We start from the raw sequence: 17,380 nt of genomic DNA on the forward strand, positions 1-17,380 counted from the left end.
TCCTCGTGGCGCCGCCGCGCGCCTGCTCGCGATCCCCATCAGCAATGATCAAAGCCAAGGCCAAGGGCTCGCGGCGTGGCCGTGGGTACGGCTCCCACCGAGGCCTCCGCCAGGCCCGCGGCGGCGACATGAGCGATGGCGACTTCGAGATCCAGCCCGAAGGCGGCGGGGACGCCCCAGCCCGGAAGGTGAGGAGCCCGGGGGTAGGCTGACGGCAGCGGGGCGGGAGCGGGGGACCTGGGGACCTGCCCCGGCCTGGAAGTGAACGGGCCGCGCCGCGCCGCGCGTCAGGGCCCCAGTGCGCCCGGCCGGGCCAGGCTCGGAGCCCCGGGCCCCGTTCGCTTCCTCTCTGGAACCTCATTGGCCGTTTCCCGGCGACAAGGCGGGGTTATTGTCCCCCCAGCCAATCAGAAGCAGCCGCTCCGATCCGCGTGGTCCCCTTTGCTGGCTGGCGGGGGGGGGGGCTGGGGTGCGGAGGGAGTAACTGGCGTCATCTGCTGTCAGGCGGAAGCGGGGATCAGATCTGCTGCTGGATAGAATCCCGAGCCCCCTGGGGTGCCCTCCCAGAGCTGGCGCATTACAGTAGCTCGTTTATGGCGGGGGGCGGGGGAACTGGATCTCTAGTTTCATTGCTAGGATGGGGACCTCCCAGGGGAGCAGACTCCCTCTACTAGTGCAGGTAGCCACCTTCTCTGCAATTTACCTTGGGAGGTCGCTTTCTAGAACTCACAAAGGTCGGTCTGTGTATTCATCCCCGGGCTTGGAATTCTCCCCCTCATCACTTCCAGCTCCCACCCCGGGGCCTCCCCAGCTTCCTTCAGGTCCTGCCAAAACCCCTTTCCAGATGTCCCTTAATTACACTTGCCTTTCCTCTGACATCATCTCCAGTCGACCCTTGCTTGCCTGTTGTCTCCTTGAGAGCAGGGACTGTCTTTTGCCCCTTTTCGTGCCCCCAGCCCTTAGCTTAGTGCTTAGCGCATAGTAGGTACTTAATAAATGCTTATTAACTGTCTAAGGCAGGACTTGAACCCAGGTCTTCCAGGATGGCACTCACATAGCACTTATAAAGTGTTTTGGCATTTTAAGATTTACTCATTTTGTCCTGCATGGATAGAGCCCTAGACCTGGAGTCAGGAAGACCTGAGTTCAAATTTGGACTCAGAAGCCTAGTAGCGCTGTGACCGTGGGCAAGTCACTTTGACCACTGTCTGCCTCACTTTCTTCATTTTTTAAAATGGGGGTGATAATAATAGAATCTTCCTTTCATGGCTGTAGTGAGAATGAAATGAATTAATGACCACAGTCCTTTGGTAAACCACAAATGCCAGCTGCTTTTTTTCCTGTCCTCCCGGCATCTCTGAAAGGTGGGTTGGGCAGGAATAATTGTCCCTGTCTAGACCCTGGCTTCTTAAGCGTTTTCCACTTGCGGCCCCTTCAGCACTTCTTAAACTACGTGTCGAGACCACACATGGACCCCAGGTCATGACCCACAGTTTAAGAAGCGATGGTCTAGGCAGAGGAGGAAACTGAGGCTCAGAAAGTAGCTTGCCCATGACTACACAGAGGGATGGGTAGTAGTAGAGCCGAGACTTGAATCCAGGTCTTTGGACTCCAGATCAACAGCCCTTTCCATCATCGTGTGGTCCAGTTGATGCCCCCCAGTAGCTTTAAAGTCGGCTTGGAGAGACCCTCAATCCCCCTACTGGGAGCAGATGCTCTGTGCTGAATGAGTGAGATGGACATGAAGTGCTGCAGAGATGGGATCTCACTGAACTGAGCCTTTAAAGACAAGTAGAAGTTTGATGTCCTTTCAGGTGAGGAAGTGAGGTTTGAATTCAGAAAACATTTATTAGGAGCTTACTCTGAGCCCTAGGGGCTGGGGATACACACCCCAAAATGAGACAGTTCCCGTCATCGAGAAGTTTACATTCAGTCAGTTAGCAAGCATTTTTAAGCCCCTGCTATGGGCCAGGCACTGGATGGCTCAAACAACAAATGTCCTCACATGCATGTATGTACATGTGTAAGCTGGGGGTGCAGACATCGGTATAGGAACTTCTGGGAGAGGAAACTCCTTCCCCAGGTCAGCCTAGCAGGATGAGTCAGAAGGATTCAGACCTAGGTCCTCCTGGCTTCATGGAGGGCTCCCTGTCTGCTAAGCCCTGTGTGCACACAGAAGAACTATAGTTATTTAAGGTAGTTAGGGAGGGAGAGAAGGAAGGAAGTCACTGACACTTTGTGGGGAAGCTGGAATCAGGATTCTGCCATGGACTGTTGTGGGGTCAGTGAAGACACCGGTGCGCCAAGAGCAGAGGGTTTGCCAGAAAGGGTTGGGAGGATACGATGCCTTGCTCATAGTAGTTAACCCAATCAATATTGATTTGAGAGCCTTGAATGCCAAGCTCAGGAGTGTGTCCTTCGTCCCATAGGCAGGTTTTTGAGCTGGGGTGGACCTCCATGGAAGAAATGCTTTAGAGATATGAATGAGTCCGATAGCTTGTGCCAGTTGGCTTGGAGGGCTAGAGACCTCTGTGTGTCCAGGCCTGGTTCTCCCCACCTCCTCCAGGTCCTCCCCTGTTCAGCCAGCCAGGGCTGTTCTGCTGCCTGTGCCCCCTTGGTGATATCCATGGGACGTCCAGATCTTTGAGTGGTCCCGAGGTGACCCTGTCTCTTGCTCCCCATGACAGCTGGGTCCCAGGCCCCTGCCTGCCTTCCCTGCTTTGGAGGCTGCCTCAGATGTTGAGCCTGACACCCAGGAAATGGTTCGTGCCCAAAACAAGAAGAAGAAAAAGTCTGGAGGGTTCCAGTCCATGGGTGAGTTTGCTGTGGGGCCTCAGGGAGTGATCCCTGGTGGTAGCCCACAGCTGGAGGCCCAGCCTGGGCGGCTCTGGGTGGGTTGTGGGCAGTGGGGCCTAGGAGTTCATCAGGGAGACTATCAGGCGTGTGTGTATTGAGTGCCTCTGCTGGCCCCTGGGTGGCATCCAGAGAGGCAGGGGGTGGACTCTGCCCTCAAGGGGCTCCTGCTGGAGTTGAGTTGGCAGGACTCACACGTGTCACTGTTGGGGACCAGTGATGATTCAGTCTGTTTAGCGTGGGCTGTGAATAGTGGGGTGAAAAGGGAGAGGTCAGTAGGTGTCAGTGATGAGGGAGGGCTTCAGGGGGAAACAGGAGCTCACCTGGGCCTTGGAGAACCAAGAGGACTGCCCAGGACAAGGGGAGCTCACAATTGTGTGTGAGTGTGCGTGCCTGGGTGTGGGTATGATCGTGTGAGTAAATGATCATGGATGTGTGTGACTGATTGTGTGTGTGAGCGTGTGTGAATGTGGAACGTGTGTGAACGTGTGTGAGTGTGAATATGAATGGATGTGTGTCTATATATGCGTGATCATGGTTGTGTGTAAGTGTGTACATGTGTCACTGTGAATGAGCGTGTGGGTGTGAAACATGGGAACACGTATGAGTGTGTGAATATGATCATATGTGTCTATATGTGAGTGATCGTGGTTGTGTGTGAGTGTGTCCATGTGTCACTGAGTGAGCACGTGTGAGAGTGCTGGTGTGGGTATGAGTGATCATGGATGTGTGTGAGTGAGTGTGAGAATGAATGTGAGTGTGAACATGTTTGTATGAGTGATTGTGTGTGAACACGTGTGTGATCGTGTGTGAGCACGTATGCAAGAAGTGGCCTGGCCAGTGCGCATTGTGGGCAGGATTTGAGCCAGGTCTGCCCAGCTCTGAGGCCAGCTCTCTACCCACTGTGCGCCGCTATCTCTTAGGTAACAAAATTAACATCAACATAGACAGTGGAGTACAAAACAACAGAGTGACCCTGATGGAGGGAGGCTCGAGGGGGAGGGACCTGGGAGCTGAGGTTGCTTGTCCCTGCCCTAGTTCTGGCATCTGATGAGCTTTGGTGTCTCCCCTAGGCTTGAGCTACCCCGTCTTCAAAGGCATCATGAAGAAGGGCTACAAGGTGCCCACGCCCATCCAGAGGAAGGTGAGGAACTGCCAGCTCCCTGTGCCCTTCCTCCACCACCACGTTGTGGCCCCATGGCCCCCTGGCCCAGTTCATTGTCACCATTTTTAGAAGGGAATGAGGGATTCTTTGGGCTCAGATCTTGTTAAAATGGGCAGAGGAATGAAACTGGACCCCTGCTTTCACTGATCTAGGGAACCTCCCCAGTGAGGACACTCTCTACCAATGCAGGTCAAGCTGCGTAGAGCCCGGAGAGGTGAAATTGGGTCAGAGACAGGACTAGAACCCAGGGCTCCCTGATTTCCCGACCAGCTCTCTTATCTACTGACGCTCACTGCCTTCCTTTAAAACAAGCTAGTCGATGACATCCTCTTTTTATTTACTTTAGAAGCCTTTTATAGCTGTCCTTTCACCTTCTTGTCCTCAAAACAGCGCTTTGGAGGAGGCCGATCCTACCATACAATTTTTACCAATGGGGAAACCAAGGCCAGACTTGCCCAGTGTCCAGCATCAAGTCTAGTACAGCCAGGACCAGAACTGGGCTCTCTGGACTCTAACTGCATTTGGGCTTTTATTGCTAGAGGGAGTTGCCAGGGAAGAGCTCCCTCCCTCAGTAGTCCAGATCAGCACCTGCTCTGAACCTTCCAACCTTAAAGAGTTGCCTGGCATACTGGACAGCTAAGTGACTTGTCCAGGGTCACACAGACAATGGGTATCAGAGGTGTGACTTGAATCCAGTCCTTCCCAACTCGCAGGCCAGCTCTCTCTCCGCTATACCAGGTGCCCCCCAGGCCACAAGCAGCCCCGCTTGGGAAGAGTTGGATGCCGCTGCCCTACCCCACAAGGCCTCTGTTGACTCCTGTTCCTGGGCCTTTTTAGTCTCCGTCAGTACTGCCCAGTGACCTTGGGTCAGCTGTCTGGTTGTGGGGGTGGGACACCAGTCTTCACTCTGAAAGACCAAATGAGCAGCAGGCCAGACTCAAGCACAGATAAAGCCCCTGTTTGCCAACCCCTAACTTGGTGCCAAGGAGTGATCAAAGGAATAATAATTCTCATTTCCAGGTCTCCCCCCCGCCCCAATTTGAACCTGTAATTTTTAGTATAGGGGACTCCCAGGGGAAGAAACTCTCTATCAAGGCCTCTCACTGAGATTTGTCATGTGAAGAGGTGCCCCAGGCACTGAGGGTTCAGAGATTGGCCATCTTTCACAGTTGGTCAGTGTCAGAGGCATCTCTTGAACCCGGGTCTTTCTGGCCGCAGAGTTAGTTCTCTAGGCAGTCAGTCAGTTAGCATTTCCCAGGTGCCTCATCTGCCCTCTGCATTGCATCACGGTGCCTGTGGAGCAGGTAGCACAGACTTAGCCACTGCTTTCTTCCGAACTGGCCTGTGAGAGACAGAGGGCAAATGTTCTATTGTCCCATCTGTCAAATGGGTGTAACCGCAGCACCTGCCTCTCACGGGCTTGTTGATAGTGTGTGAGGCCTCAGAGGGCTCTATACATGGGCACTGAGATGACAAGCCTTAGCTGGCATCACCCTGATAGAGCAGCTCCAATCCAGCCCTCACAGAATCACAGACCGGAGAGGTAGAAGGGCCTCAGTGGCTGCCTGGTCCAATCCCGTGTGGGGATGGAGTCACCACGGGGCTGTCTAGCCTCTGCTTGAAGTCTTCTGGGCTCAGGGGGCTCACTCCTCTACCAGCCCATTCTCTAGCCAGTGTTTTTCCCACTACATCTCTGTCTTATCCCCACTTCACCCCCATTCCAAGGTTGGCCTTGAGGGGGAGAAAGGCAGTGGGAACAAAGGTGGTATCTATTCTTTGCCTCTGACCCCGTGCATTCTCTCCTGCAGACCATCCCAGTGATTCTGGATGGCAAGGATGTGGTGGCCATGGCCCGAACGGGCAGTGGAAAGACAGCCTGCTTCCTCATTCCCATGTTTGAGAAACTGAAGGCCCACAGTGCCCAGACAGGTGCCCGTGCCCTCATCCTCTCACCCACCCGGGAGCTGGCCCTGCAGACGATGAAGTTCACCAAGGAGGTGAGCAGGGACTGGAGGGGTGGGGTTCTTCATCTTTTGTGTGTCCTGGACCCCTGGAGCAGTCAGACCAGGTCTGTGGACCCCTGCTTAGAATCATGGTTTTAAATGCATAAAATAAGGTACATGAGATTACAAAGGAAACCATTTACAGATAATTCTTGCTTGAAGTAAGTGCCCCATTCTGCAGATCTGGCTGTAAAGAGATTTTTCTGTAATGTGAATTTGCCTGTGAATGTGGGGGGAGGGTGGGAGAGAGGCAAGGAGGGGGCTACATGCCCATGGAGGGAGGGGGCTGAGGACAGAGACATGAGAGCAGGAGGAGAAACAGGCCATGGCCTGGGCCAGCCATGTGGGGCCTGGCTGGGACAGAGAGAAAGAACACACAGGGGGCAGGCATGGGAGCTGAACATGGACACAGACAGGAGAGGATGGGTGACACAGAGGGGCCAGGGATAGACATGCAATACCTAAGCATGGCCAGACATGTTGGGGGGCAGCATGGGACAGAGGTCTGCCTCTGAGCTCTGGGGTTCTCAAGTGAAGTCCCCGGCCTGCCAGTGGCAGTGGTCTCTTCATGTCTGTTCTTGGGGGGCAGGGCTTAGTTTATTTCTGGTGGGGGAGGGAGACTGAGGAGTGTCAAACTGAGGGGCAGGAGGAGAGAGAAAGCTCAGGATTGCACAGTAAAGTTAATCTAGGGTTTATTGGAATGCAGATTTCTTTCAGAATTCTTTACATAAAGTTGAATTTACATAAAGTGAAAACTGTCTGTATGGTAAAGCATGATTCTCGACATGAAAAAAAAGACATTCATAGGCCCTGTATGAAGGCCTCCTGGCCTAGGGCCCCACCCAACCCCCCAGCCTCCTGGGGCAGGGCTAGGGGGCTGATAGGAGGAGCCAGGAGTGGGGTGGGGTGTAGAGGGCCTGGCTTCCCTTCTGACTTCTGCCTTCACCTTCTGTCTCCTCTGCTCCACAGCTGGGCAAGTTCACCGGCCTGAAGACGGCCCTGATCCTTGGGGGAGACAAGTAAGAGCTTCTTCAAATGCCCCCTCCCCCACCCCAGCAGTGATCCTGATGGCAGAGACGCCTCACTACACCTTGGGAGTTTTTCCTTTCCCAGTATCTTGTTGCTATCCTTTGTTTACACACCTCCTTCACTTCCAAATACATCCCAGCATTCTTGTCACTGCACCTCTCTGCCTTCCTTGTCACCAAGAGCCACAGCTCAGCAAAGCTCATAGCCCCCCAGAGAGACTGACTGGCTGTGTAGCATCCTGCCCCCGCAGACCCCCACCTTGGGGGCTTTCCATTCTCTAAGAGAGGCTGCGTGGCTTTATGGATAGAGCACAGGATTTAGAGTCAGGAAGGCTGGGGTTCAAGCTCTGTCTCTGCCTTGTAACTCGCCGTGGGACCCAGGGCGAAGCACCCAGTCTGAGCCTCCGGCCACACGTTAACAGATGGGTTCTGGAAGGGCTCCCACCCCTGTGAATTAGAGGCCCTTGATATGTTTGTATTTTCACATTCGTGATCTCCCCCATCATCAGAATACGTTCGTGAGGCTGGCACAGGTATAATCTCCATTCTTACAGATGAGAAAACTGAGTCACCCCTCCCCCCACCCCATAGCCATTTGCCCAAGTTCACGCAGTGAGCCAGGACCAACAGCTCCCATTGTTCCAAAGTGATCAGCAGAGCCAGACTCAGTTCTGGGGTGTCTCGTTTCTGGGCCTGTGCTTTTTTCCTGCTGTGTCTTGCTGCACCTCAGAACCCAGGGTTCTTTTGGTCACATCCAGCTGTCTCTCTGTTAGCCCAAAGCCCCCCTCCCTCAGAATGTCTATTACTGACGGTGCCTTGTGTCTTGGGTGTATTTTGGGTTTCTGAAGCTGTCACACCAGCATTTTCCATTAGCCCCATTCCTTTTCTGACTCCCAAGAACATCAGAGTTGTCCCTTCCTTGTGGCTCCATCAGCCTCGAATTCCAGTTCTGGCAGATTGTCTCCGTAATCTTCTCTTCAGAAGGCTAGCACCAGGCTCCCCCCTCAGCCCTACCTCCCATAGCAGAGTGTGTCCAGCCCTGGCCAGGGATCAGCAGAGCTTGGTCTGGTTCAGCTGCCGCCAGTAATTGAGCCTGTCAAAGAGGGGGCAAGGACAGTGGTCCCTCCCTCAGGCCCCTGAACTACTGTGAGACCAGAGCTCAGTAAACCTGATAGAGCCAAGGGGAGCATACAGTGGCGCTTTAAGGATCAGCAAGTACTCGGACTTGTCAGACCTTGTCTGAGCCTCCCCACACACACCATGGTAAGGAAGATGAGGCCCATGGTCATGCAGCCAGCCTGTGTCTGGTGGGATTTGAACCCCAGCTTCCCTGATTCCAAATCCATGACCTGAGTGGCTCAGGGAACTTGTGTATGTTTTTAGCCAGCCCTCTTGGGATACATTTTTCCTGCACCCAGGGTCTTTATCAGGTTGTCGAAGATCAAGGACTAGAAGGGACCCCAGAGGTCCCCTGTTTCAATCCTATCCTTTCACCTCTGGGGAGGAAGCATTGGAATCCAGATTCGATCCCAGGTCCTCTAGCTCGAAAGCCACTTCTCTCCCCAGGGTATTTGGCTCCAGGGGATCCCAAATCGAGGTAGGTGCTGTGTGCCCTCCCTGGCATGACACCAAGATTCCATTTTCTCTTCTCTACAGGATGGAAGACCAGTTTGCAGCCCTGCATGAGAACCCAGATATGTGAGTGTGCAAAGCAAGAGGGAAGCCTTCAGACCCTCCCTTGCATGCTGGTCATCCTTGAGTTTATAGTTGGGAGAGGGAGGAGGCGTCCATCCCTCTGGCCTGGCATTAGGGCGCAGGGCTGGGGGGCGGGGAGTGGAGAGAGGGTGCTGGAGAGGGCTGTCTCCTTGCAGAATCATCGCCACCCCTGGGCGCCTGATGCACGTGGCCGTGGAGATGAACCTGAAACTGCAGAGTGTGCAGTACGCTGTGTTTGATGAGGCAGACAGGTGAGGCGGGGGTGGGGGCTTGGGCAGCAGGGAGGAGAGGCTCCTGGGAATGAGAACTGGGGCTCCCTCGCTCCACCCCCCATCTGTGTCAGCCCGGCCCCCGTGTCGACATCTGTCGAGTTGGCAAAGGTGTCTGCTCCCCTTTGTCCTTGTCTTTGCTGACCCCGTGCGGTAGAGGGTAGGGAGCATTATTTATTCCCATTTTCCTGAGGAGGAGACTGAAGTGAGCTGGCCAGGGTTTCTTATCTGCTCCCCAAACCCCAGGCATCCTTCAAGACACAGCTCCAGATACCACCTTCCTGATCCCCAAACTCCTCTGTGTGCGACTGCATTGCTCATCGGTGAGGCAGTGAGGAGACACTGAACACCAGACCCCCAGGCAGGAAGACCTGAGTTCAAAGCCTGCCTCAGACACTTAACCACTGTGTGACCCCGGACGATGCATCTGCTCTCCCTCAACCTCATTTTCTTCATTTGTAAAAAGCGGGGTGATCCTGGCACCTACCTCCAGGGTGGTTGTGGGGGTCGGGTGAGATAGTGTATGCAGAGCGCTTTGCCAACGCTCAGTGTCGTGTATGGCTGCCATATCTTTGTATCAAGTCTATATACTTAGTTATGTGTGTTGGACCTCTGAGAGTAGGCATCATTTCCTCCTCTGCCCAGGACAGGGCTTGGCAGTTGGGCGGGCTTGGTGATTGATAAGCTGGCATACCTGTGAGCCAGCAGGGTGCTGGAGGCCTGGCCTTCTCATTCCCGGCTCTTCTCCCAGGCTGTTTGAAATGGGGTTTGCGGAGCAGCTGCAGGAGATCATCGGCCGCCTCCCCGAGGACCACCAGACTGTGCTCTTTTCTGCCACGCTGCCTAAACTCCTTGTGGAGTTTGCCCGAGCTGGTGAGTGGCCCACGTGCCCATGCACCCCATCTCTACCCCAGGCTCCTGCTATTGTGACCCTCCTTCAGGGGGACAGGAGCCAATGGGAAAGGGAGGCTCCTGGCTGGGAGTGGGGCTGAACTAAGGACATGGCGTGGTGTGACCTGCCGAACACCCTCCCCTCCCATCCTTCTGCAACTTCCTTCCTTACCTGCCCCCACCCAACTGTCCTCCTCATCCCCACTCCCTGACCTCCCCCAGGCCTCACGGAGCCAGTGCTGATCCGTCTGGATGTGGACACCAAGCTCAATGAGCAGTTGAAGGTGAGATCCCCTGATCTGCCCAGTGCCTCTCAAGCCTTCCTCTGAGATAAAGTCTCAGGGCTCCAGGCCAGGGCTGGCCCCGCTCTGGACCTCCAGGGCTTCCTTTGGGTGTCTGCAGGGCAGAACAGAGAGAGGGGTTTCCCATGGCAGGACAGAGGCCTGATCTAGGCCCATATGCATTAGGTCCTTGATATGCACTGAGTGCTAGATAATTCACACATTATTTTTGTGTCTTTTAGCTTGAGGCCATATGCTATAAAAGACAGGGTACTTGAACCTGGAACACCTGGGTTCAGGTCCTACCTGTGGCATGTGTTGGCTGGTGACCCTAGGCAAGTCACTTAACCTTTAGTGCCCTAAACAACTTCAAGCTAAAGAGAAGAGGCCTCCCTGCAGTGTTAAGGGAGTCCCCAGCACAGCGAAGTTAGAGGTCCGGTCCTAAGCTCATGCCTGTCTGGTTTGGGCCTCACAATCACAGCCACACATGGTCTCATCTCCTTTATCCAAAGAGGAGACTGAGACAGAGAGGGAGGTGACTTGCCCAGGATGGTTGGGGCTGAGCTGGGGCTGGAGGCTGGGCACCCCCCACCCCCATGCTTATGCCCTCTCCCCCCACTTCAGATGGCCTTCTTCCACATCCGTGAGGATGACAAGCCAGCCGTGCTCCTCCACCTCCTGCGCAATGTCGTCCGGCCTCAGGACCAGACTGTGGTTTTCGTGTCCACAAAGCACCACGCCGAGTACCTCAAAGAGGTGAGGGGAGCGCCTGGCAGAGCCTGCGGGAGGGACTGGCAGGGAGGCTGGGAAGAGACACCATCATCTCACTTGTGGCAGCAGAAAAGCATTCCCTGGCAGTGCCACCAGGGGGCAGGCGGCACCTCCTCAGCAGAGCTGAGCTCATCCATCCATCTGTGGATAGATGGGAGAGAAACATCTGTATGTGTGTGTACCAAACGCACACACATTTACACACGCGTGCACACCACACACAGACATGGTTCATGCTTATATTCACCACGTGCATGTACATGTTCGTACATGGCAAAGATAGGCACACGTCTCTTGAGCACATGGACGTGCCAAAGACGCACATGCCATTTTCTACATGAGTAGGCACGTGCCACATGCCATATTTGCACACTTCCTACATGGATGCATGTCATACACACATGTTTTACATGCATAATATAGTTAATATATGCCTGTTATATATACGTGTATGTGTGTGTGCACACGCATAATTTCTGATCTGTGACTATACTGTATGTCCCCCTCCCAAGCCCTCTGCCTCCCTGACCCCTCCCACCCCCAGCTGAGAGCAGGGACCGTCTCACTTATGTATTTATTCCCATAGCACAGTTCCTGGTCCATAACAGGTATTTAGTAAATGTTGGTTGGTTTCTGGGGGGCTGAGGTGGGACATGGGATTGTTGTGTCCCTGCCTCCAGCCCCCCCACCCCCATTTTTCTCCCCCCCACCTCAGCTACTGACCATCCAGGGCGTGGGCTGCACCCACATCTACAGCTCCCTGGACCAGACGGCAAGAAAGATCAACCTGGCCAAGTTTGTCCACGGCAAATGCTCGGCCCTCATTGTCACCGATGTGGCCGCTAGAGGCCTGGACATCCCCCTGCTGGACAATGTCATCAACTACAACTTCCCTGCCAAGAGCAAGCTCTTCCTGCATCGAGTGGGTGAGTACTACCCCAGTGGCTCTGCCCTCATGGTCTGGGTTCTAAGCCCCCTCCCAGCTCTGACATCCCCTATTCTAAGCCCCCTCCCAGCTCCGATATCCCCTGTTCTAAGCCCTCTCCCAGCTCTGACATCTCCTGTTCTAAACCCTCTCCCAGCTCTGACATCCCCTGTTCTAAGCCCCCTCCCAGGGCTAGGCCCCTCCTAGCGCTGACCTTCCCTGTTCTAAGGCCCCTCCCAGCTCTGACCATCTCCTGTTCTAAGCCCCCTCCCAGCTCTGACATCCCCTGTTCTAAGACCCCTCCCAGCTCTGACATCCCCTGTTCTAAGACCCCTCCTAGCTCTGACATCCCCTGTTCTAAGACCCCTCCCAGCTCTGACATCCCCTTTTCTAAGACCCCTCCCAGCTCTGACATCCCCTGTTCTAAGAACCCTCCCAGCTCTGACATCCCCTGTTCTAAGAACCCTCCCAGCTCTGACCTTCCCTGTTCTGAGGCCCCTCCCAGCTCTGACATTTTGTATTCTAAAGGCCTGTTACAGAGTCAGGGTTACCACCGGGTAGCCAAGGGACTTATTCAGAATGATAGGAGGTCTAATTTGCGTGTTCCTCTTAACTTTGCCAAATGGAGATCTCTGACTCTTGTCCTCCTGGTAGCCCTAGGAAACCTCACAGAGCAGAAATTATTATCCCCATTGTACAGATGGGGAACTGAGGTGACTTGCCGAGGCCATACAGCATGGATTCAGAAAGGCCTGACTTCTTCATCATGATTTTCCCCTTTAATTTCCTTTCTGCAGGGCGTGTGGCCCGGGCGGGCCGAAGCGGCACGGCTTATTCCTTGGTGGCCCCCGACGAGGTCCCCTACATCTTTGACCTTCACCTCTTCTTGGGCCGCCCACTCACCCTTGCTGTCCCCAACGAGAAGCCTTCAGGTAGCTTGACCTGGGGCCTGGGGAGGTTGTTGGGATCCTGGAGTGGGGAAGGAGACCTGTGTCTCTGTCCCTGGAGAGCTCAGGATAGGACTGGGAAGGAAGAAAAGGTCATTTCCAATGATCCAGCGAGGAGCCTTCCAGCCCAGAGCACCCTGGCAGGAGAATGGGGCCTTTGTTGACTTCTTTGTGGGGAAATTCAGAACATTGGAGGACAAAGGCGCCTTTCTTCTGCTGGGACTCTCAAGGCCACAGGAGGCCTTCACAGGTGGACAGCGCTCGAGGCTTTACAAAGCCCTGTGGTGAGGAGACCTCGTGGTGAAGCTGAGCCATGGCTCCAGAAAGAGTTTGTCATTCGGCTTGGGGCCACTAATGCCGCACTGAGGAGTTCATTCTCAGTCCTAGAGGCACTGGGGAGCAGCGGAAGATGTTTTTGAGCTGGAGATAGATGTGATAATAAGTCTGAGGGGTGAGCTGTGCTAGTGGATAGAGCTGACCCTGGGTTCCAGTCCCACGCTGGCTCTGTATCCCTGGGCAATTCACTGAACTCAGTGATCCAGACAGCTCTTAAGACTCCCGAGTTGCAGAGCAGGTGTGCTGGTGGAGGGACTCTGTTCATGGGGGGGTTCTGCACAGTGGTACCATCCCAGGTCTGGTACCTAAGCAGGCCAAGACGATGTTAGCTAATGTTTGATGAGTCCTCCCCTGTGGCCTCCACCCACCTTCCTACCCTTCCTGATTCTGCTTCTGGCTATTCTGACTCCTCCATCACACCCCTCATGGACATGTCATCCCCGTCCCCCCACGCCCCAGCTTTTCAGCTCCTTTCAGCCTTCCCCCATTCATATGGGAACTCTCTGAGGGCAGAGACTTGTCTTTTTGTACCCCCAGCTCCTAGCTCAGTCCCTGGCACACAGTAAGCGTTTAATAAATGGTTGTGGTTTTGCCTCATTGACCTCTAGCTCTGAGGTCTAGGAGGGAAGGAGGAAGGAGTGAGAAAGGGCATTTATTTCTCCTGGCGCTTTACAAACACGATCTCCGTCCATCCTCACAGCGCCGTGGAAGGGGGTGCTTATTTTCTCATTTTACAGGTGAGGATACTGAGGCAGACAGGTGAAGTGACTGGCCCAGGGTCACACAGCTAGTAAGTAACTGAGACAGTATTTGAATTCAGGTGTCCCCGATTCCAAATCAAGCACCCATCCACCGCACCAAATAGCAGCCAATGTAGTAGAGAAGTGAGGACTGGAGAGGGAAGACTGACCCCTATAATGTACCCTCTAGTCTTTTCATCCAACAGGTTACTTTCCCCCCCTCCCCCACGGCTTTCTGTGGGTGGCATAGGCAGGAGTGAGGAGGAGGATGGGCTGGCCTGGGAGGCGGGGAGGATCCTTTAACACTATTCCTCCCAAACCTCTTGTGTTCGAGGAAAATGAGGCCCCAGAAAAGGAAAGACCTCGGCCCCATGCCTCAGAGTCATTGACAGCCTAGGATTCCTTCTGCTGAGCTATGACGCCTCTTCATCGAAGAAATTTAATTCTTGTCAGGGCATCCAGGAGGTGCCTACTGTGTGCTTGGCGCTGCACACAGTATGTGCATAGTAGGGGCTGGGCGTACAAAGTCTAACATAGGGCCTATTTCAGAGAGCTTATGTTCTGATCAGGGAAGCTAAGGTGCAGAGGGGTCAGACCCGACCATGGACAGTGGGATCATCAGGAAAGGGCCTGTGTGGGGCTAATTAGTGATAGATAGCAGTAATCATAGCAGGCATTTCTGTAGAGCTTTTACAAAATGCTTTACAAATATTCAGTCCTCATAACAACCTGGGAGGGGTGGGGGTGTTTTTACTATCCCCATTTTGCAGATAAGGAAGCTGAGGCAGATAGTGGGGAAGTGACTTGCCCAGGGTCATATAGATTAGCAAGTGTCTGGGGCAGGATTTGAACTCAGGTCTTTGGTCTGTCAGTGTGGCATAATGCATAGGGCACTAGGATTGAAGTCAGAAAGACCCGGGTTCCAATCCTTTCCCCTCTGTGGGCCTCAGTTTCCTCATCAATAAAATGCAGGGATTGGATCCAGAGGCCTCTTGGCTCCCTCCCAGCTCTGGCAGTTGGAGAAGAGCCTGGGGGTGGGGATGGGGAGGTTGGGGATGGGTCTGCTCAGTCCTGGATCCCTCCAGATGCCTCTCTGGATGGCGTGCTGGGCCGAGTGCCTCGGAGCGTGGTGGACGACGAGGAGTGCCGCTTGATCACGGACCACGACGTCTCCTCGGAGCTCCAGAGTCTGCGGCGGGTGGCCGAAAACGCCCACAAGCAGTACGTCCGTTCTCGGCCGGGGCCCTCCCCTGAGTCGATCAAGAGGGCCAAGGACCTGGACCCCACTCTCCTGGGCCTGCACCCCCTCTTCAGTGAGTCCCCTCATGTTCCCTGGGGGAGAGGGAGCCCTGGGCTGTGCAGGACGGGCTCTGCTGATGACCTTTGTCTCCATCTGCCTCTAGGCTCCCGGTTTGAGGACAAGGAGCTGGAGAGAATGAAACTCGTGGACAGTATCAAGAACTACCGATCCCGGGCTGTAAGTACAGATGGCCCAGGCTGGCCGGGAGGGCCTGGGGGGCCGGGGCTGACGGGGCCCCGGGGTGGGTATAGACACAGAACTCTGCCGCAGTTTGCTACCGTCCAGATGCTGCAAGCCCCGTCCCAGATGTTCTCTTTAAAGTAATGATTGAAAGATTAACCATGAACATCAGTCCAGCCCCCAGAAGCAGCTCAGCGGTCCCTCTCAGTGCATCGAGTGGCCCTCTGGCTTCTCAGCCCCTCCCTCCCAATCCTCGGTCACTTTGTTCCCATCCTTTTGTTCATCTCAGGCTCATGAGCTCTTAGGTTGCAGCTAGGGAGGGTTTTAGAGGCCGTGGAGTCCAACACGTTATACAGATGAGGAAACTGGGGAGATCTGTGACCTGCCCAGGGTCACTGGGCTACATTCCCTAAAATGTCTCCTCCTTCCCCTGCCCTCTGAGCCTTTCCCAGCAACAAAGATTTTAAAAGAAAACAAAAACCACTTCAACAAAAGCAGCGAGTGTATCACCTGAGACTAATAGTGTTTGCAGCATTCTACCCCTGCAGTCCCCCACACCCCCAGATTTTGAGCTACAAGAGATCTTCAGAGCTATAGAACACACCTCTCTCCATTTTGAAGATGCAGAAACAGGCTGTAATGAGGGTCCTAAGTAGGAGTCTGAGTCAGGATTTGAACCCAGGTCCTTAGGACTCTAGGGCCATATCCCCTATGCCATGTTTTCTTGGCTCTTCTCAGGGACCAAACTTGGTCTTTAAAATTCCTCAGTGTTTGCTTCCATTTTATTTGTATGTATGGATGTTTTTGTGATTCTTGTGTCTTTAGGCAGCCTGGCATAGTGCCTGGAGAGCTGGCCTCAAGTCCCATGTCAGATCCATCCCGGCTTTGTGACCCCAGTTGAGCCCCTGAGCCCCTCAGGGCCCCCAGGCAGCCCTCTAAGACCATAATCGATTAGTATTGGTTAAGCCCCTGCTATGTGCCAGACACCGTGCTGAGTTACAAATGGGAAAAAGACCAGAGTGTTCCGATTGTAGCCGTATGGAGTCAGTCCGGTTTGAAGCAGCTCCCAAAGGGTGGCTGCCAGCCCCATCCCCAGCCCAGCCCAGGCACAAGGCAAGAGGAGAACTAAAGGATTTCTGCTCTTCCTTGTCCCCAGACCATCTTTGAGATCAACACCACCACCCGGGACCCGGGCAGCCAGGTGATGCGGGCCAAGCGGAGACGAGACCACAAGGCCATTGCCAAGTTCCAGCGGGGACAGCAGGAGCGCCAACAGGCCCAGCCCAGCCCGGCCCCCCATCTCCAGGAGAGCCAGGAACCAGAGGAAGAGGAGGAGGTTATAGAGGTATGGACCCCCAGTCCAGAGTACTGAGGGTTTTGTGTAAGGGGGGCTGGGAGGGGTGGGGACCAGGACAGCTGGGGGCGGGGGCGGTGAGAGGGCACTGGATCTGGACCTGGAAAACCTGAGTTCAGATTCAGCCTCAGGCACTCACTGGCTGCGTAACCCTGGGCAAGTCACTTCACTGCTGCCTCAGTTTCTGTAAAATGGAGGTGATAATGGCATCTGCCCCCCAGAAACCTTAAAGCAGTGTACAAATGCTAGTTGTTATCAGGATCATCATCACCGTTATTAGGACTGCATGGAGGGAGCAGAGTCATCCTTCAGAACATCGGGCCAGAACGGGCCTCAGGGGGGAAAATTGCTGAGCTGGGAGGGAGACGTCGAGGTCACGGCAGTTGCATTTAACAAAGGTTGACGAGGGGCCCCTGTGGGCCATGACCTCACACTGGGACTCCAGTCAGAGACAGCGTGTTATAAAGTGGAAAGAAGAGGACAGGGCTTGGTGTCAGAGGAGGCCCGGGTTCAAATCCTGTTTCTCATCCTTAACCAGCTGACTGAACAAGTGTGAGGCCCTAGAGGCTCCATGGAATAAGAGTGGCAGCCACCGTCCTGGCCCCCTCTCATCAGCGGTGT

At 54.4% G+C, this 17,380-nt stretch overlaps 1 protein-coding gene across 1 annotated transcript in view; it reads left to right on the forward strand.

Moving 5' to 3' along the window:
• The window catches only part of DDX54 (DEAD-box helicase 54), a 22,636-nt gene continuing 5,256 nt past the window's right edge, over window positions 1–17,380 (forward strand). Inside the window, exons 1-15 of the mRNA XM_036769254.1 lie at window positions 1–188; window positions 2,688–2,814; window positions 3,927–3,997; window positions 5,827–6,015; window positions 6,991–7,040; window positions 8,706–8,747; window positions 8,921–9,016; window positions 9,786–9,907; window positions 10,148–10,209; window positions 10,831–10,962; window positions 11,693–11,903; window positions 12,700–12,834; window positions 15,011–15,238; window positions 15,329–15,402; window positions 16,562–16,750. Of these exons, the coding sequence (XP_036625149.1) occupies window positions 45–188; window positions 2,688–2,814; window positions 3,927–3,997; window positions 5,827–6,015; window positions 6,991–7,040; window positions 8,706–8,747; window positions 8,921–9,016; window positions 9,786–9,907; window positions 10,148–10,209; window positions 10,831–10,962; window positions 11,693–11,903; window positions 12,700–12,834; window positions 15,011–15,238; window positions 15,329–15,402; window positions 16,562–16,750 (1,872 nt within the window). The 5' untranslated portion in view covers window positions 1–44. The remainder of the gene's footprint in view (window positions 189–2,687; window positions 2,815–3,926; window positions 3,998–5,826; window positions 6,016–6,990; window positions 7,041–8,705; window positions 8,748–8,920; window positions 9,017–9,785; window positions 9,908–10,147; window positions 10,210–10,830; window positions 10,963–11,692; window positions 11,904–12,699; window positions 12,835–15,010; window positions 15,239–15,328; window positions 15,403–16,561; window positions 16,751–17,380) is intronic.

The sequence above is a fragment of the Trichosurus vulpecula genome, chromosome 1, assembly GCF_011100635.1.
Source record: "Trichosurus vulpecula isolate mTriVul1 chromosome 1, mTriVul1.pri, whole genome shotgun sequence".
Taxonomy (NCBI): Eukaryota; Metazoa; Chordata; class Mammalia; order Diprotodontia; family Phalangeridae; genus Trichosurus; species Trichosurus vulpecula.